Raw genomic sequence first — 24,511 nt, 5'->3', positions numbered from 1 at the left:
AAATTATAGACTGAAATAGTCATCAATCTTGCAAGTGACAAATATTTTATTAGCCAAAATGAATAACAATTCACATCAGGAAAATTGGAAAGAAATCAACTTCACTCATTTTGTTGTTTGATTATGTTTCCTGAAAAATATATTCAGGTCTTAAACTAGAATATAACTCCGAGGATTCCTAGTACTAAGCGCATGGATCAATTGTTTGTCTAAATAGAGTTTAATCAAATTCTTCTTTAGGCTAGGCTTAATCAAATTCTTCTTTAGACTGGGCGTGGTGGCTCACACCTGTAATCCCAACACTTTGGGAGGTCAAGGCAGGCGGATCACTTGAGGTCAGGAGTTTGAGACCAGCCTGGCCAACATAGTGAAACCCTATCTCTACTAAAAATACAAAAATTAGCTGGACATGGTACCCCATGCCTGTAATCCCAGCTACTCAGGAGGCTGAGGCAGGGAGAATCGCTTGAACCCGGGAGACAGAGATTGCAGTGAGTGGAGATTGTGCCACTGCACTCCAGCCTGAGCAACAGAGCGAGACTCCGTCTCAAATATATACATATACTTATACACACACACACATATACATATATACACACACACACATATATTATATATATATATATTCTCTTCAATAAAGTGGTGAATATTTACTCATTTATTTAAGCAGTATCTACTGAGCACCATTCTAAGTACCTCCAATGAATCAAACAGACAAAAATCCCTATCTTCATGGACTTTGTATTGTAGTGGGAAGAATCAGACAGTGAACAATAACAACAATAAGTTAAATTATACAGCATGTTAGAAAAGTGCAATGGAAAACAGAGGAAAAGGGAACCAACTATAGGGACACAGGGAAGTGTTGGAAGTCTCAAATGAATGATCAGGATAAGGTTCATTGAGAAGATGAAGAATGAGTTTCAGCTACTTGGGGGGCTGAGGTGGGAGGATCGCTTGAGCTTAGGCAGAGGTTGCAGTGAACCGACATCCCGCCACAGCACTCCAGCTCTGGGTGACAGAGTGAGACCCCATCTCAAGAAAAAAAGAGAGATTAGGAGACATGACCAGCAAATGCAATATGTGGACCTTGTTTGGACCCTTTTTAAAGAAACAAACCAACTGTTAGAAGATTTTTTTTTATAAATGGGGAACTGTATGTATAAACTATTAGATGATAATAAGGAATTGTTAATGTTTAAATGTGATAAGGTAAAGAGGATGGAAGAAAACAGATTGGCAAAATGTTGGTAATTTCGAAATGGGTATATGGTGGTTTGTTTAATGATTATGTCTTCTAATTTCCCATAGCAAGATTTTTTAAAAAGACATGAATTGTAATTTAGAAAAATTTAAAATTTTAAAAAGTGGGGAAATGTATTTGGAAGCACGTATAGTTAGCTGTCCATATCCTTGGGTCTCACATCTTTGGATTCAACTCATCAAAATATTAAATATTTTTAAAAATTATGTCTGTACTGGACATGTGCAGACTTTTTTTTGGTCTTTTTTACTTACAGACTTTTTTGTATCATTATTCCCTAAACAATACAATATAATAACTAATTACATAGCATTACATTGTATTAGGTATTATAGGTAATCTAGAGGTGATTTAAAGTATAGGAGAGATGTACATGTACAAGTATTGCTCCATTTTATATAAGGGACTTGAGTATCCTTGGATTTTGGTATCCACGGGAGGTCCTGGAACCAATCTCCCATAGTACTGTACTTCTCTGTCATCTTAATGAATACTTAAGGAAAAAGTAAAATGTATAAGTTTGAGTTTACTCACCCAGTTAGTAGTCATTTAATGTCTTTATATTGTCTTTGTAAAGAAGTAATAAATTAGATTTTGAAATGTGGTTTTCTTTTGGCTAAATTATAGATTTTCCTTTTTAAAGGAAACAAAAACAGCCTAAGCTTCCTTCAGAGTCTTAGGAAATTTGGGTAGATAAAGGTGTAATTGACAATTGTCATAAAAGAGGCTACTGTCAATTATCTTTTTTAAAAATTCTCTTTTTAATATTTTCTTGTAGCACAACAAATCAGAAGCTCTGGGCTGTAGAACTTCAGAAGACAATCTCCAGAGACAACAAGTATGTGCTGCTGGCTTCTGAACAGTTGGTGGGCGTCTGTTTGTTTGTTTTTATCAGACCACAGCATGCTCCTTTTATCAGGTCAGTAAACAGAACACTCCTCTAAGGCTACTTCCTACCATTACATAACAAGAAAAGCCTAGAATGTTTATTGTTTCAGTTCTTCAAACAAAAACTATCCATAGTTCTTGTTTTAAAATGGGGTTTTGGGGGTTTTGATTAAAGACTCACTAATAGCTTCACTGTACTATTTCAAAGGCTTGCCCTCAAAGTGCCATACCATGTGTACTTATATGATTATGTATATTCCTAATTTCCTATGCACATGGAACTCTTGAAATTTCAAATCTGCGATTTAGAATTCTTTGTTTCAAAGGGATGTTGCAGTTGATACTGTGAAGACTGGAATGGGAGGTGCAACTGGAAATAAGGGAGCAGTTGCAATCCGAATGCTCTTCCATACAACCAGCCTTTGCTTTGTCTGTAGCCACTTTGCTGCAGGGCAGTCACAAGTCAAAGAAAGAAATGAAGATTTTGTAGAAATAGCACGAAAATTGAGTTTTCCTATGGTAAGCTCTTGCTGCTTGTTCTTGAAGATAAAGCTTTGAAATGTATTTTAATTTGCCCCAAATTCTACATCATTGTTTTTGAAACTTTAAGATAGTTCCTAGAAACATTAAGAATATTCACCTAAATAGATATTTCATGTATATTAACCCAAAATATCTGAGACAGGTCTCAGTCAATTTGGAAAGTTTATTTTGCCAAGGTTAAGGACGTGGCCATGATGTAGCCTCCAGAATTCAGAATGAGATGTGCCCAAGGTGGTCAGGGGCACAGTTTGCTTTTATACATTTTAGGGAGACCTGAGACATCAGCCAATATGTGTATGATGTACACTGGTTCGGTCTGGTAAGGCAGGACAACTCGAAGTCAGGGCTTTCAGGTTAGAAGTAGATAAGAGGCAAAAGGTTGCATTCTTTTAAGTCCTAGATCAGCCTTCCACTGAATACATAATTTAGTCTGGCTCAGTGAATCTGCATTTTTACATAAACAATAGGGCAGAGGAAGCAGTCAGATGTGCATTTGTCTCAGGTGAGTCTCAGAGGGATGACTTTGAGTTCTGTCTGTACTTTGTCCACAAGGAATTTCCTGTGGGCAAATTGTGAGGGAGTATGTAGCTTCTTATCTTTGGAGCTATCTTATTTAGGAATAAAGTGGGAGGCAGGTTTACCTGTCATAGTTCCTGGCTTGATTTTTCTCTGGGCTTAGTGATTTTGGGGTCCTGAGGTTGATTTTCCTTTCACATGTGTTATTACTGTTGGGTTAAAGAAACAGGACATGGGAGGAGACAAGCATATCTCAGGCAAAGAAACAGTTGTAAAACATTTTTGAACATTGATTGTTTTGAATTTAAAGTTCTGTCTCATTGCTTTCAGGGAAGGATGCTGTTTTCCCATGACTATGTATTTTGGTGTGGTGATTTCAACTATCGAATTGATCTCCCTAATGAAGAAGTTAAAGAGCTCATAAGACAGCAAAATTGGGATTCTCTTATAGCAGGAGATCAACTTATCAATCAGAAAAATGCTGGACAGGTATATCCATACTTCTTGCATTAAGATTTTGGGTCATGAAACATGCCTTTTTAAATCAAGATGTTTTAAAATTTTCTTGGGGTCTTTTTATACTTAAATATTTATAGGTAGGTAAATAGATAATAGAATTATCTTTCCTTAAAGTATAGTAGGATGAGCTGCACGCAGACAAGAACCCCTCAGACACCGAGTTGTAGAAGGAAAGGGCTTTATTCAGCTGGGAGCATCAGCGGACTCACGTCTCCAAAAACCGAGCTCCCGGAGTGAGCAATTCCTGTCCTTTTTAAAGGTTTACAACTCTAAGGGGGTCCATGTGAGAGGGTCATGATCGATTGAGCAAGCAGGGGGTATGTGACTGGGGGCTGCATGCACTGGTAATCAGAATGGGACAGAACAGGACAAGGATTTTCATGATGCTTTTCCATACAATGTCTGAAATCTATAGATAACACAAGCAGTTAGGTCAATGGTTAATTTTTAACTACCAGGCCCAGAGCTCGGTGCTGGGCTGTCTGCCTGTGGCTTCCATTTCTGCCTTTTAGTTTTTACTTCTTCTTTCTTTGGAGGCAGAAATTGGGCATAAGACAATATGAGGGGTGGTCTCCTGCCTTATTCCCCTCTTTGAGAACTTCACTCATTAGTGGGAGTTCTCACTTTCATCCTCACTTACCCATGTCGTCTTGCAAGACAGATCGATAGTGATTCATATAGTACACTTGTGCTGAAGCATTTTGGTGAACTAAAGTAGCAATGAAGCTTTTTATCATTTGAAAAAGTACAGGTAGCAAACAAGGGAGCAGTAAACAGGTTCCTATTACTATTATAACTCTTATTATAAGAGTTTTAAATCCTCCTTTCGCTGGGAACCATTTTCCAAGCATGGCCCCAGGATCAAATCCATGCCACACTTGCACAGGTACATGTGCCAGTTTTATCATATCTCTATGTCTTCAACTACTTGCCCTTGATCATCTATGTATAGACAGCAATTAGTAAGGTTAAATTTCCCACAGACCCCCTCCTTCAGCTGCTAGCAAGTAGTTGAGAGCCAATCTATTTTGATAGATAGCATTTCTTATCTGAGTTTCTTGCCGGGCCAGAATAGTCAAGGCTCTGCAGGTTTTATTAGTGATTATTTCTAAGATAGCTTATAACTGTATGATTCGGTTGAGCATGTAAATGGTATCCTCCTGAGCCGTCTTGTGCCCAAGTAGCAGGCCCGTAATATTGTATGATTCTCTCAGGGGGCCATTCATCATCTTTCCAATTCCTATAGCTATGCTTCTCTTTTCGTGGGAAGCATAGACAGGGAAGCCCAGGAGTTCGCCTGTCTTTATGGGCAGTAGGAAGAAAGATGGTTTAATAGTGCCAACACAACTGCCCACTGGTCAGGTAATTTGATGTAAGCTGTATGCCCACATATCCAGTATAATCCAGTGGGGGCTGTCCAGTTCCCCGGGAGTCCGGGTGGGTCCACATGGTTTGCAACTTTGGGAATTTACTAAATGGATTCCTTTCTGTGTGATTTGAACTCCACCAAGTGACTGTTTTTGTGGTACCATTATACAGTTTCTGTCCCAGACAACTAAGTTGTTCTACGGGGTGAGTGAATTCTTTTCCTTCTCTAGCTATGCAATATTGCCCAATAATTGGGGTTTTTAGGACCCAGAAATTATCAGGGTGATTCTTTTGCACCAGGAGTTCATCAGGAACTGGGTCTGTAGGTACTAATTCTCAGGCTTCCCATGGCCATTGGTCTCCCATTATAGTTCCTCCATATACATAACATGAAGTGACATTGAGAGACTGGGCTACATGCTCGGCTAGTTGCAAAAACAAATTTCTTGTTTTTCCTGGAATTTCTGGTACTGGCACATTTAGTTCATCATAGAAAGTCTGAAGCACTGGCTCAGGAGAGGGTTTGTAAACTTCTCCTAGAACTAAGATACTTACTCAAGGATCCAGTCCGGCCCCATCGATTCCTAAGATCACACGCTCCCCTTTTTTCCAGCAAGGATCAAGGGGATTGGTTATTACTAGCTCTAAGGGGTTACATTGTCCCTTAATACAGGAAGGGCCACTTTTTCCTTTCTGAAGGTGTACTGGATCCTTTTCATTTTTTATCCAAGTGGCCCAAATGACACAAGACCAGTATCCACATTCATTTCCACATAGTCCTAATTCATGACAAATGTACTTATTTTTGGTCATATAGCCTTTTTCCCAATCAAAAGAGCCACACCCATTCCTAACTTATTGCTATTAATGACAGCACAGGCATCAAATTTCATGATTATGTGTTTGGGCACCCCTTTTGCTTCTGTTCTGGCTAATACTTTACTTGTATCATTTACGAGTCCCCACCAGTCTTCAGTCCTTAATCTTACTTCAAAAACTGTGGACTTGGGAGGCTCAGAGGGGTCATAACACACATCTGGTCGGTCGTTTCCTGGGCCACATACCTTGTACGGAGTGTCATTATATAAACATGTTCCTTTTAAAATTCCTAGGCATTCATAGTAACTATATAGAACAGAAAGATTGTTTTAACTTGTTGCTTATCTCAGTAACCTGATGTATATACACTGAGAGCAGTCCTCCATGCGGGGAAAATCAGTGGAAGTTTTTACCATACAAGTCCAAATTATAAGGAAAATGAGTCCCACGATGATTCTCCTCAGCTTCGGCTGTGAGTAGACCAGTCAGCTTCCGGGTGTGACTGGAGCAGGGCTTGTCATCCTCCTTAGAGTCACTTTGCAGGGGTTGTCCAGGCTCAGTGTTGCCTCCCAAATTTCAGCAGCTGCAGGCTTCACATGGCTGTGGTGGATCCAGGGTGGGATTTCTTCTGCCTGTACAGCCGTGGGGGTGGTCAGGATGACGGCGTGAGGTCTTTTCCACCGTGGCCACAAAGGGGCTACGTTCCAGTCCTTGATCCATATGCAATCACCTGGAGAGAAAGGGTGAGCTGAGGAGAATAAGCTGACGGAACACCTCTCATTTACCCAAGTTGAGATTGTTTGTGTAATTTTTCCCAAAGCCTGTAGCTGTCACTGTAACTCAATTTCACCAAACTCTCGGGGAGTGCCTGGAAGTCCCCCTAGTATAGGAGGAGGCCTATGATACAGTATTTCTTTTTTTTTTTTTTTTTGAGGCAGAGTCTTGCTCTGTTGCCCAGGCTGGAGTGCAGTGGCACGATCTCGGCTCACTGCAAGTTCTGCCCCCCCGGGTTCACGCCATTCTCCTGCCTCAGCCTCCCAAGTAGCTGGGACTACAGGCGCCCATAACCACGCCCGGCTAACTTTTTGTATTTTTTTTTTTTTTTGTAGAGATGGGGTTTTACCATATTAGCCAGGATGGTCTCAATCTCCTGACCTCGTGATCCGCCTGCCTCGGCCTCCCAAAGTGCTGGGATTACAGGCGTGAGCCACCATGCCCGGCCAATACAGTATTTCATAAGGGGAGTATCCTGTTTTCTTAGAAGGGGTGCATCTGATTTTAAACAATACCATAGGAAGGGCCTGTATCCATTTTAATCCTGTTTCCTGACATACTTTCCCTAAACTATTTTTGATAGTCTGATTCATTCGCTCCACCTTTCCGGAACTCTGAGGTCGGTAGGCGGCGTGTAGCTTCCAAGTGATTCCTAATGCCTTTGCTGTCTTCTGTACCAAGTCAGCCACAAACGCTGGCCCGTTATGTGAGCTGATTTGTAAGGGCAGTCCAAACCTAGGAATAAGATCTCGGAGAAGCACACGGGTTACTTCGTAGGCCTTTTCAGTTTGTGTTGGATAAGCCTGCACCCACCCAGAGTAAGTACACACAAGAACCGGCAAATACTTGTTACCTCCACGTTTCGGCATTTCTGTGAAATCCACCTGAAGATCCTCAAAAGGAGCCGCTCCATAAGCTTGTATGCTGGGTGGAACAGTGGGGCCTTGCCTCACATTGTGCTGTCGGCAAGTAACGCACCGTTGTGCTACTGCTTTGGCAAGGGCTGGCAAGTGTGAGATGTAGAAGTACCAGCCTAACAACTTTTCAAGTGAGTCTTGACCTAGATGAGTGGTTTCATGCACAACCAGTACAACTGTGGCTGTCAGCAGCTATGGCACAGCTACCTTCCCATCTGGCAATCTGATCCATCCTTCTTTTATTACTTGCCCCACTTCTGTGTGGAAAAAGTCTTTTTCTTCCTTAGAATAGGTAGGTACCAGGTCAGATGTTTGAGGGAGTAAGGGGGCTGCTACTGATGCGCAGTAAGGGGTAGATGCTGCTTTTCGAGTTTTTGAGTCAGCTTGGGAGTTTCCTAAGGCCACTGAGGTGGAGGCTCACTGGTGTCCCCTGCAGTGCATGACTGCCACCTTCTGAGGTTTCCACACTGTCTCTAATAATTGTAGAATTTCTTGTTGATATTTTATGTCCTTTCCCCCAGAGTTTAACAGGCCCCTTTCCTTATATAATGCTCCATGCACTTGGACGGTTAGAAAGGCGTATCAAGAGTCAGTGTAGATGTTAATAGTCTTACCTTCACTGAGTTGTAGAGCCCGAGCTAAAGCAATGAGCTCAGCCTTCTGGACTGAAGTGCCCTGTGTCTATGGTTTGGCTTCAGTGACAGCATTCAAAGTTACCACCGCATATCCTGCACATCTTTCTCCTTGGGTTGATGAAGCTGTTCCCGTCCATGTATAACTCCCAGTCTACTGATGCCCATGGCTGGTCCCAAAGGTCAAGTCTGCTAGAATAAACTGAGTCCAACACTTCTATACAGTTATGCTTGACCGGGCTCTCTGATACTGGGAGCAGGGTGGTGGAATTTAGGGTGTTACAGTCTTCAGTGGTTATGCGTGGATTTTCACATAGCAAGCTTTGGTACTTGGTTAATCTAGCATTTGTTAGCCAGTGATGTCCTTTGGTATTCATCAGGTTACCACAGCATGGGAGGCAGGCCTTTATATTCAGGTTTTGCCCAAGGGTTAGTTTATCTGCTTCTTGTGCTTACTGGGCCGTTGCCGCCAGGGCCCTTAGACATGGGGGCCAGCCTTTGGAAACCCCATCTAGTTTTGAAAGATAGGCCACTGGCCTTGGCCAGAGCCACACAATCTGGGTTAAAACTCCAACTGCCATTTTTTATCTTTCTGACACATAGAGTGTAAAGGGCTTTGTCAAATCTGGTAGTCCTAGGGCTGGGGCCAACATAAGTTTTTTCTTGAACTCACGGGGACCTGCCACGCGCTGCTCTGGTGAGGCGTTCCACTGGGGCAGTTACCTACCCAGGAGTGCTCTCAGGATCTGCGTTGCTCAGGCTGACCAGAATCCCCCACAGGGATGCTCCACAGGGCAGGCCTAAGCCGCCTAAGGGGCTGCCTCCTGGGTCTGTTAATCACCTTGCTTCCTGGTCAGGGAACCAAGAAATGTAGCAGCACGAGCCTTAGACAAGAACCCCTCAGACACCGAGTTGTAGAAGGAAAGGGCTTTATTCAGCTGGGAGCATCAGCGGACTCACGTCTCCAAAAACCAAGCTCCCCGAGTGAGCAATTCCTGTCCCTTTTAAGGGCTTACAACTCCAAGGGGGTCTGCGTGATAGGGTCATGATTGATTGAGCAAGCAGGGGGTATGTGACTGGGGGCTGCATGCACTGATGAACAGAACAGAACAAGACAGGGATTTTCATGATGCTTTTCCATACAATGCCTGAAATCTATAGATAACACAAGCAGTTAGGTCAGGGGTTGATTTTTAACTACCAGGCCCAGGGCATGCGGTGCCAGGCGGTCTGCCTGTGGCTTCCATTTCTGCCTTTTAGTTTTTGCTTCTTTCTTTGGAGGCAGAAATTGGGCATAAGACAATATGAGGGTTGGTGTCCTCCCTTAAAAGTAATAAAAATAGGAAAGAGAAAACCTATAATAATTCCCATAAAGAAAAATGTAGTATGTATCTATAAGATTCACTTTCAAATAGAAGGATAAACTTTTTTTTCCTTGGTAATAGTTTAGAATCTTAGTCTTTAGGGCTGTTTTTTTTGGGGGGGGTTAAGTCTTGTGGTTATTGACTTTTGTTTATGTCATCTGACTTTTGAAATACTTCTTAAAGCTCATGACCACAAAATTTGGGAATAATTTATTAAATATATATATGTTTTAGGTAAAAGGATCAGTGGCCATCTGGTATGGTGCCTGGTGATCCCTAGACTTGAATTCTAACACTTTGGGCACCATGTTACCTTTTCAGGCCTCAGCACCTCATTTGAGAATAAGATATCAGGCTAGATATTTCCAAAATCCCATTTACAGTTCCAAATGTCTCATATAGCTCAAAGATTGGGCAGAATTCCCTTATTCATGTAGTTAGTTTAATCAAATGTCAAACAAGTGGTATTGAAGCAGGATATTTCCCTGACCCCTTCGCAAGTGGGAACTGGAGTGCATGGGCACTGACGGGACGAACTCCGTTCACTTGACCCGCTGCGCTCCAACCCTGTGGGAGGGGGTGTTCTGGTGAGTGAGTGCAGGAGGTGGGGTGAGCACTTTTGGGCACCAGCAAGAACGAACTCTGTACCAGCTCCGAGGCAGCATCTAGGGGAGGGTGCCTGCAACTGCTGAAGCCCCAGAGGAAGTGTTACAGTGCCATTTTAGCTTTGCCGCCTGCAGATGGCTTAAGTGTTAACAGCTTAGTGGAGGGTCAGTGCAACAGCCTTATGCACCCACACTCATGGCACCCAAGTTCTTGTGTGGGGTCCAGGAGGAATGAGGTTGCATGAACAAATTGAAGATGGTAAATGTGGGGGATTTTATTGCCAATGAAAATGGCTCTTGGTAGGAAGGGGAGCTGAAAAGGGGACAAAGCAATAAATAATCTTCCCCTGAAGTCCAGCCATCACATGGCCAGACTCCTCTCCAAAACTACACTGCCAAGCTGTCCCTTTGAAGACAAGCTGCTTCTCTCTGACGTCCAGCTGCTTCTCTCTGCCAGCTGAGCCTGGGGTTTTTATGGGCACAGGATTGGGGGCAAGGCAGGCCATGGGCAGTTTTGAAAAAAGCAACATTTGAGCGGGAAAACAGGGATATAAGTTCTCACGTGGGGCTCTGGTAATAGGCTTTTTGGCTTGAGGGTGGAGCCCTTGCTGGGGACACACCCACTTTTGCCCAGAATTTCCCTGCCTCCTATCCCTATCAGTATGAAAAAGGCTCTGTCTCAGGTTATTTTTCTAAGCTTTGTTCCATTCAGCTAGAAGTGTTCGTCAGACGCGTACAGATTTCTTCTGAGAAGATCCAGCATATAGTAGACATTTAATGGATGGCTGCCTGAATGAAAACAGAACTTGTTGCTATTTGGGAATGACTTATTTTGTATATGTTTATTTTAGATTTTTAGAGGATTTTTAGAAGGAAAGGTAACCTTTGCTCCGACATATAAGTATGACTTGTTTTCTGACGACTATGACACCAGTGAAAAGTGCCGCACCCCTGCATGGACAGACCGTGTCCTTTGGAGAAGGAGGAAATGGCCTTTTGATAGATCAGGTTGGGAAATGGACTTCTTTATTTAATGTAAACTTATGAGGAAGCAGGGAATGACATAATATCAAATGAGGAGAATATTGTTTTTCAAGAAACATTATCTAGAATAGAATAAATAAATATGTCAGATTTTTAAAAATATTCTCAAATCTGTTTATAATAACTTATTTAATTTTTCAGCCTATTTTCATATAATTTCATGTAAAGAGAAGCAAGGAAATATTTTTGTGAAATTTTTAATTGAAGCTAATTTAGGTTTTTAACTAAACTAACTTTAGTGGTTTGCATATGTTTTGAACTGCCACTTGTCTCCTGAATTGTTTATGAAACACCGTTTAGTCACAGTCCTTTAAGTAATCTCAGAAGTAAAGCCATATCTTAATTTTTACTAAATAAAGAATAAAAAGATAACTTTACCAAAAGCCTTTCGAATTTAAAGGCGTTTAGACTGCCTGCCTATGACCAGGTGTTTCTGGCATTCCAGCCTCAAACCACTGAAGCACACGAAAGGAAGGAGAGTGCCTCTTTGCTCTACACAGTCTGTCCTGCTCATACGGCTTCTCTTGTTTTCTTTTCTTCTGACTGCAGCTGAAGATCTAGATCTTCTAAATGCTAGTTTTCAAGATGAAAGCAAAATCCTGTACACGTGGACTCCAGGCACTTTGCTGCACTATGGAAGAGCTGAGCTGAAGACTTCTGACCATAGGTTTAAGCAGTCTCAGTTTTTCTAATGGTGTTTGAAATTTGTTTGAAATACACCCTTTTAAAAACATTTCTAATACATCTATCTTTCTTTATGCCTTAAGGCCTGTCGTTGCCCTGATTGATATAGATATATTTGAAGTTGAAGCTGAAGAGAGGCAAAACATTTATAAAGAAGTCATTGCAGTTCAGGGTCCACCAGATGGTACGGTATTGGTCTCAATCAAAAGTTCTTTACCAGAAAATAATTTTTTTGATGATGCCTTGATTGATGAGCTTCTGCAGCAGTTTGCAAGTTTTGGTGAAGTTATACTTATAAGGTAAGATGTTTATTATGCAAAAGTAGCTCGTGATTCATAAACAATTATTTCTATATAGAAATCACCTTATTTGGGGAAGGAGAGAATTTTTTAAAAAAAAGATATCACCTTATTTAGTGTTTAGTATATGGTATTTTTATTTCCAAACTAAAGAAAAACCATACTGTGGATATTATTCTATAGGTTTTATAACTGAATTCTCTACTTAGAAAGCTCAAATGAATAGCAAAACTTTTTTTTTTTTGAGACAAAGTCTGGCTCTGTCACCTAGGTTGAAGTGCAATGGCACAATCTCTGCTCGCTGCAAGCTCCGCCTCCTGGATTCACACCATTCTCCTGCCTCAGCCTCCCAAGTAGCTGGGACTACAGGCACCTGCCACCACGCCTAGCTAATTTTTTGTATTTTTTAGTAGAGATGGGGTTTCACCATGTTAGCCAAGATGGTCTCGATCTCCTGACCTCGTGATCCACCCACCTCGGCCTCCCAAAGTGCTGGGATTACAGGTGTGAGCCACCTTACCCAGCCATGAAACTTTTTTTTTAAGACAGGGTCTCACCCAGTCACCCAGGCTGGAATGCAGTCGTGTGTTCATGTCTCACTGTAGCCCCAACCACATGGGCTCAAGCAATTCTCCCACCTCAGCCTCCCAAATAGCTGAGTCTACAAGTGCACACCCCCATGCCTGGCTAAGTTTTGTAGTTTTTGTTTGTTTGTTCGTTTTGTTTTTTTTTTTGTAGAGGCAGGGTTTCACCATGATGCCCAGGCTGGTCTCAAACCCCTGGCCATAAGCGATCTGCCCAGCTCAGCCCCACAAAGTGCTGGGACTACAGGCATGAGCCCCCACATCCAGCTAAATAGTGAAACTTTATGTGAACAATTGAAAACAAAAATAGGTGCAAGTTCAGATATGAACTCTCATGATTCCTACACAATAGAACATGTAACAAAACCCTATAACAAAATGAAGCTGTGATTGCTATTTTTTTGTTTGTTTGTTTTAAGGAGAAGTAACAGTGACTCCCTCCCTGCCTCAGTTAAAAAAATTTGAGTAATTTTAAGTATGTTTAATTTCTAACAAACAGAGATGTGATGAATAGTCAGGAGTCATTCCCTTCCTTGGTTTCCCTTATTGACTTAGCCATCTGCCTTTTGCAGAACCAGATGCCTCTTTCGTTGTTTTAAAAACTTTCTCTTCCAACTATACAGCAGTTTTGAGACTGAATGATGTGCATGTGTGCATGTGTTTGAATTTCATAGGGAAAGAGGTACCATTAAATCCCTTTAAATACCATTCATTTGCTTAGTTAGGTATGTTTTATAGATATTTGGTGGGCGGATCTCTATACTAGTTGCTGTAGAAGAGCAGAGGAGAAATTGAAGATACAACTCCTGCTTGTAATCTAGTAGGGAAGGTCAGCATGTGTGTAATGACACCCCCAGATCCTAAAGGGCGTAATCCACAGAATTAAGATGGTATGGCTTCTACAGAGTGAAAATCAAAGACTCCTCAAGTCCTTTCAGAGAGTAAATGAACAAATGGAGAAGAAATTGTGTTTAGACTTTGCTCAAATCTTTTGACAAAGATCTATCCCAAAGCTTTCAAATTAAAACAAAACATTTTAAAAATCTTAAGGTTCTAGAAAGTACACAGTGAAATCTGTAAGTGTACAGATGACAGTATACTTTGCCAAGTACAGAAAAGCCAAACCACCAGAAGCATCATGTAGACTGTGTGAGTGGGCAGCAAAGTAGCAGATAAATGTCTTCCTGAGCAAATGTGAAATACTGCACTGAGCTACAAAGAATCCAAACTGTGTAAGGGATGAAAGACTCTGATACAGGAAAGGGACTTGTCTTTATAACCCAACCTCTAAAGAATTTGTTAAATTGAAGTGAGAAGGTTTCCCCCAAATGTTTGTCATCATTAGGAAAAGTATTGGTAAGAAACTAAGGCATTAACCTAACATTATAAAACCATGGGGTGTCTCCAACCTGGAATATTCTGGTTGTTAAACCCCAAGATGACTAAGTTGGAAGAGAAAAAGCAGACACTGAAAGTCAACAAAGAGGATCTCTATAAGCAGTGAGAAGAAACTGATTATTACCTTTTAGTCTAGACTAAGCCGTTAAGGAGTGAGTAAACTCTGTAAACCCCTTTATTTTTAAATAAGAGGTTCCCTGGAAATGTGTGTGGGATAAATTTAAATACATATAGATGCTTACATTAATTGAAGGAAAAGTCTAGAAGCTTTTACCATAGTGGGTGAAAGCAGGAAGAAAATACAGCTTCCAAAAGAACTTACATAAATCAATAGATATAAGAACCAGAATCCCTTGTTAAAGTTAGAAATGTGTAAGGGGCACATTGCTGATTGAGAATAAGGACAAAGATATTAGCCCTAACCTAGGACCACAAAAGTGTTGGTACCTATCAAAGAAAAAATAATGTTTGGGGTTTTAGAGGACTGGTGTGGCATGAATGTATGCTTACCGTGGTGATTATAACCTTTGGAGGAGGGATATTCTCCATTGTCAACAATCTGAAAAATATACCTTCATGTAGTTAGGTAAGAATGGTCTCCCTGTGTATTTCAAAGAATAAGCATCCTGCAGTATAGCTTTATGCCAAAGAAACTGAATCAGTTGCCTGGGTCATATTTGCGGGATTGTAGAAATCTGTTCCAGTCCCTCCCGGCCCTTGATTTTACCAGGGTGAAGTACTTGTGCACACTTTTGTTTTTGGCCTTTTCCTCTTAATATTCATAATTCATACTTTGAAATCCTAGTTTAAGCAGGGGGCTAGGGGGAAAGTGATTTTGTGTATGTGTGTGTACATGTTTTCCCCTCTCTCATTGTGGAAAAATCTGTAAAGATTTCTGAACTTGTGGTTCAACTTGCCAAATTATTTCTGTAATAAGATTGATAACATAATTTGTTCTTTTTTGAATAATAACTTAATTACATACCCATGACCCTCTTCAGAACTTGTTCTGTCCTTTTTATTAATTTTTTTTCCTCTTGAGAGTTTTATTTCAAAAGTGAAAACTTGGAATCCTATCAAAGACCATTGAAGTCCCAAAAGAGTAAATGTTTGTCAGTGACGAAAGACAAGAAGCACAACCTAAGGCTTCTTGGGGCCAGTCTGGTTTTGTTTTCTTTCACTGACAACGCTCATCTTTTTTGATCATAGGAAATTTTCTTCAGGGAAGTCACTGAGACAATGAAAATACATAGGACAGGGTTGTGAGGTCAGGAGACTTGGATCCCAGCCCTATAACTTATTCTCCTTATAGAGTCACTTTGAACAAGTCACTTAACATCTTTCCCTTTTTGCCTTGTCAATGAAATAGAGGATTGGATGGGACTGGATTAGCAGTGATCACAAATGGAGGTGCACAGACCCATTTCTTGTGGCTGTTCCATTAACAGTATTTGAAAGAAATTGGAGTGTTTTTAGGGGAAGAGTGCCCTCTCCAGGTCACCACTAGCCCTACCTGCACTCCCTCCTTTACTTTTTACTTCCTGGCCTCTGCGGGCCCTTGTTAATCGGTAATCGTGGGAGTCGTCACTGACCTTGTTATGTCTATGATATTAATTACGGTTTTTTATTGGTTTTCTCTTTCTTAAAGATTTGTAGAAGATAAAATGTGGGTTACATTTTTGGAGGGAAGCTCTGCCTTGAATGTTCTGAGCCTAAATGGTAAAGAGGTAAGGTAGCATTTGTTGATTCTAAACCATTCTGAAATTAAATGCCTGAAGATGATACGATGTTTTTATAGACATGCAGCAAAATTATTTAAATGGGAGCGGAAAAGACCTTATGGCATGTTCGAGGAGTTATTTAATGTTTTTTATTTAGACTGGATTTCTGACTAGCCTAGGCTTATTTAGGTCTCTCCCCAGAGATATTAACTGTTGATATAGACTAAGAAGGAAACATGTTTAGCATCTAATTTGATTTATTACATTTTATGATGCAAAAAGTTTTAAAATTTTAATTGGGGGTAGTCTGGCTCATCTGTATAGTAGAAAAACGTTCTATCAAGTGAAGAAAATGCATTATTTACCAGAAAACAAGGGAGGGAGGTGCTCATTATTCCTAGGAATTTGTTTCATTGGCTTGGCTTACCTAGTTATCTTCTTCAAACATAACTAAATTAATTTCCAGAGATAACAAATCCATCCCATTGAAGTATTTCAGAAATTTTTAACGAATGGAAATATTCCTAACCAGTGATTTGAAAAGTCATTGATGACAGAAACTTACATTGTTGGCCTGGAACAGTTTTACCTCTCTGAAGTGCTGCATCTGTCATTTTATTCTGAACTCTTTTAGACTCAAATCCTAAATTTCTAAGTATATGATCAGTGCACAGGATGGACTGTACTCTAGGCCTGATTCCTGCAGCACTGACCTCCTCCATGAGCACTGGCCTGAGCTTCCTCTTCTGTCACATCAACTTCTTTGGAGAAAAAAATTCTTTTTTTTTTTTTTTTTTTTTTTTTGAGATGGAGTTTCACTCTGTCGCCCAGGCTGGACTGGAGTGGCGCCATCTCAGCTCACTACAAGCTCTGCCTCCCGGATTCACGCCATTCTCCTGCCTCAGCCTCCCGAGTAGCTGGGACTACAGGCGCCCGCCACCTCGCTCAGCAAATTTTTTGTATTTTTTAGTAGAGATGGGATTGCACCGTGTTAGCCAGGATGATCTCCATCTCCTGACCTCGTGATCCTCCCGCCTTGGCCTCCCAAAGTGCTGGGATTACCGGCGTGAGCCACCGCGCCCGGCCAAAGAAAAAAAATTCTTTATGTGTATTAGGCTGGGCGCGGTGGCTCATGCCTGTAATCCCAGCACTTTGGGAGGCGGAGACAGGCGGATCACCTGAGTTCAGGAGTGTGAGACCAGCCTGGCCAACATGGCAAAACCCCGTCTCTTCTAAAAATACAAGAAGTAGCCAGGCGTTGTGGTGGGTGCCTGTAATCCCAGCTGCTTGGGAGACTGAGGCAGGAGAATCACTTGAACCTGGATGGTGGAGGTTGCAGTGAGCTGAGATTGCACCAGTGCACTCCAGCCTGGGCAACAGAACGAGACTCTGTCTCAAAAAAAAAAAAAAAAAAAAAAAAATTCTTTGTGTGTATTGCTTTCAAAATAGGTTTTGTAGAGTTTCGTTTTCCTAAATGTAATACTAGTATACTCATGTAAAATAATGTATCAGGAAATACGGAAAAGAATTAAAAATAAGACCACTCACATAATCTTACCATTCTGAAGTAATTTAATCTTCATGTTAAAATATACATATATAAATACAAATGGGATTTTATACACACAGACACATTAACACAAATGGGATATGCGTATATGCAAACACAAATTGAAACCATATTATAAAGCTATTTCTTACTACCTCTTGTGACTGTGTCAGGGACATGTTAAACAAATATGTGATTTTTAATGGCTTCATTAATTTCATTATGTGAATAAATGTATACATTTATTAAACCAAACTCCTATTCATAGACATCTAGATTATTTCCTATTCTTAATTAGTAAAACCAATATTCCAGTGAACCTCTATGTATCTTTTTGAGTATTTTTTTTTTTTGCCTTCTAAATTTCTTCCTTTTCATTTGGCCCTGGTCTCTATCAAGGGGATATTCCTAAGGAATTATATCTTAATTGACCATTAGGTATTTAAGAATGCTTGTTAGTATTTTTTGATGAATATAAAAGAATTTTGTTGACTTTAAAAAGTAATATATGACTTGTAAAGCATGTTAAGTTCTGAAATTGGATTGATTTTAGTACTTATATCTACTTAGCAAGTAAAGGATTATGAATTCTTAGGATTCTGACTTTAAAGTTCAGTGTGGATGCTAAATTACTAATAAACACAGCTGTGTCACTCAGTTCAGCAACTTTCAACCCCTCCATTATTATGCCTTCAAGGAATTCCAATATCAGTAACACTTTGAGCCAAGGAAGATCTGTACCCACAAAGGTGCCAACTGTCAGCACAGCATATTGATCACAGCTACACAGTTCATTTGCAAATACCAAAAATATTCACATCTTGTTCACATTAAGAAACTCTTCAAACAAAGGAAATTGAAACTATGTGGGAGAGAGATTAAATTTAGAAAGCAAGTTTGTTACAAGGATATGGGTTCTAAATGAGAACTCCTTTCTAGTGCACGTTTATCCTTGACCAAAGAGTCTTGCTGTTATCAGCAAGTTTTTTTGAGAGTTTTTTTAAAATACATTGACATGATGTGCTATAACTTGATTATAATGTCTTGGTTGTCTTAGATTATACTTTAGTCTAAAAGTCACCCAAATTTATAGAGAAGGTAGAGTGCCAGTTTCACAGGTAGAACTCATTGTGTTTTTAGAATGATTAATTTTTGTTGAAGATTTAAAATGGTGTTCAGTTCTTTTAATATTCTTCTGACATTTGAAATGCTAAAAGTATAGGTTAGCACTTAGCAGCTGACAGTATAGCAGCTCTCAGGACCATATGCCAAGTTAAGAAAGACCAAATGAATAGGAACAGGAAATGCATTTTAAAGATTTTCTGCTGTCTCTTTTGTAGTTGTTTCACATGGGAACAATTACTTGAATCAAAGTAAAGAAAGTATAAAGTTATGTGGCAAAGTTGTTGGTGAATTTACATCTGGCCAGGAAAACATAGTGGTTATAGCAAAGGAAACTTGCATCTCTGGGCAGCCTAGAAAAGATCTTTATCACCACAGGCATTTGAAGGGAGAACTGAGTAAACAAATGTTTACTTTTAAACTAGTTTAAAATTTAGTATATGTGAAAGAACTATGCTGAATTGTCTAACTAAATTAACTGTCTGTACCATTGCATAGTTTAACGAAGTCAGCCTCTTTATTCCAAAATAATTAACTTTCATGTTAATCTTTATTTTATATCTCTTTTACTCCACTAGTTATTGAATCGGACTATAACTATTGCTTTAAAAAGTCCAGACTGGATCAAAAATTTGGAAGAAGAAATGAGTTTAGAGAAAATTAGCATTGCATTGCCATCGTCAACAAGCTCTACCCTGCTTGGTGAAGATGCAGAGGTTGCAGCAGATTTTGATATGGAAGGTTTGTTTCTTAAACACATTTACTTCTTGTAGTTCTAGATATATTTTCTTCCCATCTGTGAAGTCTTATTTTCCAAGTTCATCTTTCTTCTTCTTCTTGGGACGTACATAGCACTATTAATTAGAATTTATTTTGGCCAGGTGCGGCAGTTCATGCTAGCAATCACGGCACTTTGGGAGGCTGAGGAGGGTGGATTGCCTGAGGCCAGGAGTTCAAAACCAGCCTGTCCAACATGGCAAAACCCCATCTCTACTAAAAATACAAAAATTAGCTGGATGTGGTGGTGCACGCCTGTAATCCCAGCTACTCGGGAGGCTGGGGCAGGAGAATTGCATGAACCCAGGAGGCAGAGGTTGCAGTGAGCCGAGATTGTGCCACTGCACTCCAGCCTGGGCAACAGAGTGAGACTGTCTCAAAACAAAAACAAAAACAACGAATTTATTTCGCATCATATTGTGTTTATTTTGCGTATACTTTAAATGTATTTACCATTCTTCCATTCAAATATTAAGACCTTTACAAATATTAATTTATATTCTTATTGGATAAAAACCCAAATTAGTATTGTTGGTGTATGGTTTAGTCCCAATAATTAAAGTTAAGGTAAAAAAGTAGAAGTTCCAAAAGGGTATTCTAAGAACAGAAATGAGTTTAAGTAATTACTCCAAAAATTTCCTTAAACATGATTTTAAAATGCATTTGTTTGATGGCAACATTATCAAAAGAAAACAATTTTTAAATGCATTTGTTTTCTATCACAATATGCTATTCTAGCCAGTTTTTCATTAAAATGCATACCTTAGATTATAATAATATTGCAATGCCCTGTATAGCTAGGTACCACATTTAAGAGTGGAATATCTTACAAAGTTATCTCATTTTCACATTCTCTGTTCATTTGTTTACTCAGTCCACACATATTTATGTAGTGCCTTTATGCCAGATACAGCTGGGTGCTGGAGATTCAACAGCTGTGGTTCTTGCCTTTCCAGAACTCATAGCTTATTGGGTGTTACATACAAGTAAGCAGGCACTCATAATAAAGTGAAATAAATGTGGTAATGAATGGTTTTGTGGTAGCTCATCGGAAAGGTGCTTAACCTGGATTTGGGAAGTTGGGCAAGGTTTCCCAGAGGAATTGAAATTTAAGTTGAGAATCCAAAGACTCGGGGAGAATGGGATTAACGCTATAGAGGAGTGATCCAAGAAGAAAGCATGTGCACAGCCCAAGCCGGAAGAAAGAGGATCCACATGGATTATGCAGGGATGTTTGTGAGGGAGTAAATGAAGAAAATAAATGCAGAGAGAGAAGTAGGTGCAGGATGGAAGATGAATTTTGTTTTGGATATGTTGAATTTGAGATGTTCATGGAGTCAATCAAACATGAGTCTGGTGCTCAGGAGAGAGCTCTGGAGTCAAGGAAGCTCTAATGGCCTGCAAAGTGATGGGCATTTATTAATATAACTTTGGCCAACAGGATTATAACGAGACAGAATAAATTGAATATTGAGAAATATAGTCCTGGGATTGAGTATGTGGAAATACAGAGTTTAAATATAGACAGAAGAAGGCTGCCCATGAAAAGAAAATGAGAAGAAACAATGTCAATTGTTTAGAAATCTCAAAGAGCCAAGAGAAATTCATGGCTTAAAAATCAAGGAAAGAAAGTAGAGCATGGAAGGGGAGTAGTCACTGGTGTCTTGTGCCACAGAAAGATGAGAAGAAATGAGGACGGAAACGTGTCCTTCTGATTTAATAACAGGAAGGGAAGCTGTTATTGACATTTCATGAGAATGATCCCAGGAGTGGTGAAGCCAGATGGTGGTAAATTGGTATGGATGGAAGGTAAAGAAGTGGAGAAAAGGGTCTGTAGACAACTCTTCTAAGGAGGTTTGGGGGAAAAGAGAAGAGGGCAATTGCTCTAGGAAGATTGGAGGTCCTAGGGTGGTGTTTTTGGATGGAAGAGGCTTGAGAATGCACAGTGCCAATGGAAAAGTAGAGGAGAAAGGGCTGATGGTTTGAGGGAAGGGCACGGCAGAATAGTAGAGCAGTGTCACTGAGAAAACTAGGCTGGGTAGGGTCCATTTGTTCCATCCTCAAATACCGAAGTGACAACCATGTAATGAGACTGCAGCTTGGGGGCAGGCTGTTGAAGCAGGGGTTCCCATCTTAAGACTTCTCTCTTCTCTGTGATGTGTTGAAGTTATCTGCAGGAGTGGGACAGCCCACAGTTTCAGGAGGGTTGAGGAGTTTTGCAGTAAAGCTCCTGAAGAGCAAAGGGTGAGGGGAAGAGCAAACCAGGAAATCATGGAATTGCCAGGCACTTTAGGAGCCCAGAAGAGACTGAAAAGCATGATTTCAAATGTGACTGCAGTTGTCAGGACTGGGTGGTTTTCTTTAGCAGAGGCAGTCAGCAGTCCAAGTGCTACCACAGAAAGATTAAACAGGGGAATCAGTGCAGGGATGGGGTTATGTCAAGCACGTACAATGGAAGAAGAGCGAAGTAGGGTAATGTTTGAGATGGAAAACCATAGAATCTGAAGTAGGTACAGAAGAAAGCAGAATCCAATGGAGGTCAAAGTTAGAGGGATCAAGCCCTGGCTTCTGAAGAAATCAAAAGAAGAAAGAGTAGCCAAGGGAGAGAACTGAAAAGCTGGGAGGCCAAAGTCAGAATGAAGCTTTTGAGTTTATTATTTCAGAGGAGTGCAGTTCTGAGGGGTGTGGGTTAGGAGTGGAGGTGAATGTCAGTAAGGATAGGACCAAGGCATTTTGTTATTGAATGAGTTGTCCACATGGACTTTGATGCCACACAGAAAGATGGTGCGGGACTTGACTTACAGTCTTGCTCTCTGCTTAGTCCTCAATGAGTGGGTTCAGGAAATGGAAGAATGGACGTTGGAGATGACTATAGCAAGTGGGGGTAGAGGGTGTTACATAAATTCCTGATGGCGTAGCCTCAGAGCAGTAGGACTTTTTGTTCAGGGTGGAAGACTAATGTTCTGGAATGGCAGTTAGGTTGCAAGGGTTACCTTGACCCCACTTTCCTACCCAGAAGTAAGTGGAGATGAGGAGACCCTGGGGGAGAACTAGTGTTTGCTTAAAGCAAAGAGGGTCTTTGTGGGGTGAGGGTGGCAGGGAGGAGCCTTCTGGGGGAAGGCTGTGTGGCTCCTGAGAGCTTGTTGACTCTAAGGCTGGACCTGGGTTGGGCAAGGGAGTGGGGCAGTTCCATAGAGCACAGTAGACAGGTTTGGAAGGAGAGCAGGAAACTTGAGTTGGCTTGTACTGGAGAAGCTGCTCTGGGGCATATTGATAGCCCATTGGGTCACCCCAGCTCCAAGTGGTTGGTCACCTGGCATCTTATTGCTCAGAGACAATAGGTATCTTCACATCTTCTGAAACAGCATTTCTACTAATTCTGGTTTTATACACGCCTTCACGCTTAATCCATGTGTGTTTGCAATGTCATAATGTTCATATTTGTTTTGTGTATTTTAACTCTTTAAAGCCTAAGGTGAAAAAAAATCTCTGAGCAAATTAAAATGGAGTTATCTCTGATCAAGCCTGCTTTTCCTTAGGTGATGTTGATGACTATAGTGCCGAAGTGGAGGAACTTCTTCCTCAGCATCTCCAGCCATCTTCAAGTTCCGGCCTTGGTACTTCCCCCAGCTCTTCACCCCGAACTAGTCCCTGCCAGTCACCTACGATATCAGAGGGTCCTGTACCTTCCCTTCCCATCAGACCAAGCCGAGCACCGTCAAGAACTCCTGGGCCTCCCAGCGCACAGAGTATGCATTTTATTTGAAAGTTCGGTATGGCTTCCTGTAGCCAATGTGCTTGATGTTGGAGAGTCATCGTTTAAGTTTTATACCTCGGTGCTAAAGTGCACCCTGTTTTCTCCGGTACAGAAGAGGAAAACTTGTAGATGATTAGCTCTCAATGGAAAGGAAATTTGTTATAACTGTCACTAGATGAAAATTGTTCTTAATCTTTTTTCTATGTGGTTTGGTTTGTCTGTGTCTTACAACTGACGATTTTCTATGGTATGAACCCATAACTATTTGGGCTTTTTCTTCTCTCTCCTGGCCAGACTGCAGAATGACTTAACTCAAACAATAGTTTGTGCCATATCAGGGCCACTTAGTAGATTAGCTTTCAGCACCTGAGGCCTAGGGAAGACGTCAGTACAGAGGTAGCATTATTGCTGCCATGGTACCAGAGGGCAGTTTAATGGTAGACTGCTTTTGTTGTTCATACTGAAAATACATGCCCTTTTTTTACACCATTGTGCACATTTGATATAACATTACACATATATATATTCCCTTCTGTCAACAGCTACTTGGAACCTGATCTTCTTACCTCCTTTGTGCTTTTTAGGTTCACCTATTGACGCGCAGCCAGCAATGCCGCTGCCACAGAAGGACCCCGCCCAACCCTTGGAGCCCAAGCGGCCGCCACCGCCCCGCCCTGTTGCCCCTCCCACACGCCCGGCTCCCCCACAGAGACCTCCTCCGCCTTCAGGTGAAAACCTTTTGTTTCCATTTCTGCTAGATGTAAAATTCCTCACTCTGTTTTAAAATGTTTTGCATGTCTTCCAATCTCTAGCTTCTGGATTTTACTGGGATTTTTTTTCTATCATTGTTGCTATTTGTTAGCTTTTCTCTAAAGAACATCGTAGTCGCAACAGACACGGTAGAGTGTTTGCAAAGTAGATTCCTCTAAGGTGTTTTCACAGCTGCCTTTAGCTGCCTTCTCACCAGCCAGCCAGAGAGGTTTATTTTGTTTTTGCTAATTTGATCTAGTTATGCATGTAAACTGTTCTTAGGTAAATTTAGGTTTAATTTTTTTCAAAATCCTCATTTCTGGATGATTTATAAGCATGAAATCATTAAAATATGCTAATTTATGTAAAATGTATAATTAAAACTGGAGCGCATACGTATTAATGTACAATTGTATATATTTGTTTAATGTTCTTTTAAATTAAATATAATGCTGTTACTTCAATTATAAGCATATGCATTGAATAATAGTTTTTGTAGTACCTAGATAATATGTAATTCCTGCATGATACTTGACATCACGGATATTATAGCAATCTTTGACATCTCACTTATGTATTTCATGTCATTTCCTTTCTACTGCCTATTTTCTTATGAA

The 24,511-nt window shown here is 40.6% G+C and overlaps 1 protein-coding gene across 25 annotated transcripts in view; it reads left to right on the top strand.

The window, feature by feature from the left end:
• Nucleotides 1-24,511, top strand: part of SYNJ1 (synaptojanin 1) — a 101,112-nt gene that overhangs the window by 60,088 nt on the left and 16,513 nt on the right. For all 25 annotated transcript variants that reach the window (XM_031664871.1, XM_009202332.2, XM_009202348.2 and 22 more), the window contains 10 exons: nucleotides 2,043-2,183; nucleotides 2,479-2,671; nucleotides 3,542-3,700; nucleotides 11,061-11,217; nucleotides 11,803-11,920; nucleotides 12,021-12,236; nucleotides 15,867-15,945; nucleotides 19,189-19,351; nucleotides 22,927-23,136; nucleotides 23,729-23,872. In XM_031664871.1, coding sequence (XP_031520731.1) covers nucleotides 2,043-2,183; nucleotides 2,479-2,671; nucleotides 3,542-3,700; nucleotides 11,061-11,217; nucleotides 11,803-11,920; nucleotides 12,021-12,236; nucleotides 15,867-15,945; nucleotides 19,189-19,351; nucleotides 22,927-23,136; nucleotides 23,729-23,872 — 1,580 coding nt within the window. The remainder of the gene's footprint in view (nucleotides 1-2,042; nucleotides 2,184-2,478; nucleotides 2,672-3,541; nucleotides 3,701-11,060; nucleotides 11,218-11,802; nucleotides 11,921-12,020; nucleotides 12,237-15,866; nucleotides 15,946-19,188; nucleotides 19,352-22,926; nucleotides 23,137-23,728; nucleotides 23,873-24,511) is intronic.

This window comes from Papio anubis, chromosome 4 (assembly GCF_008728515.1).
Source record: "Papio anubis isolate 15944 chromosome 4, Panubis1.0, whole genome shotgun sequence".
Taxonomy (NCBI): Eukaryota; Metazoa; Chordata; class Mammalia; order Primates; family Cercopithecidae; genus Papio; species Papio anubis.
The sequence above is the reverse complement of the archived record's forward strand: the minus strand, read 5'-3'. Positions and strand labels throughout refer to the sequence as shown.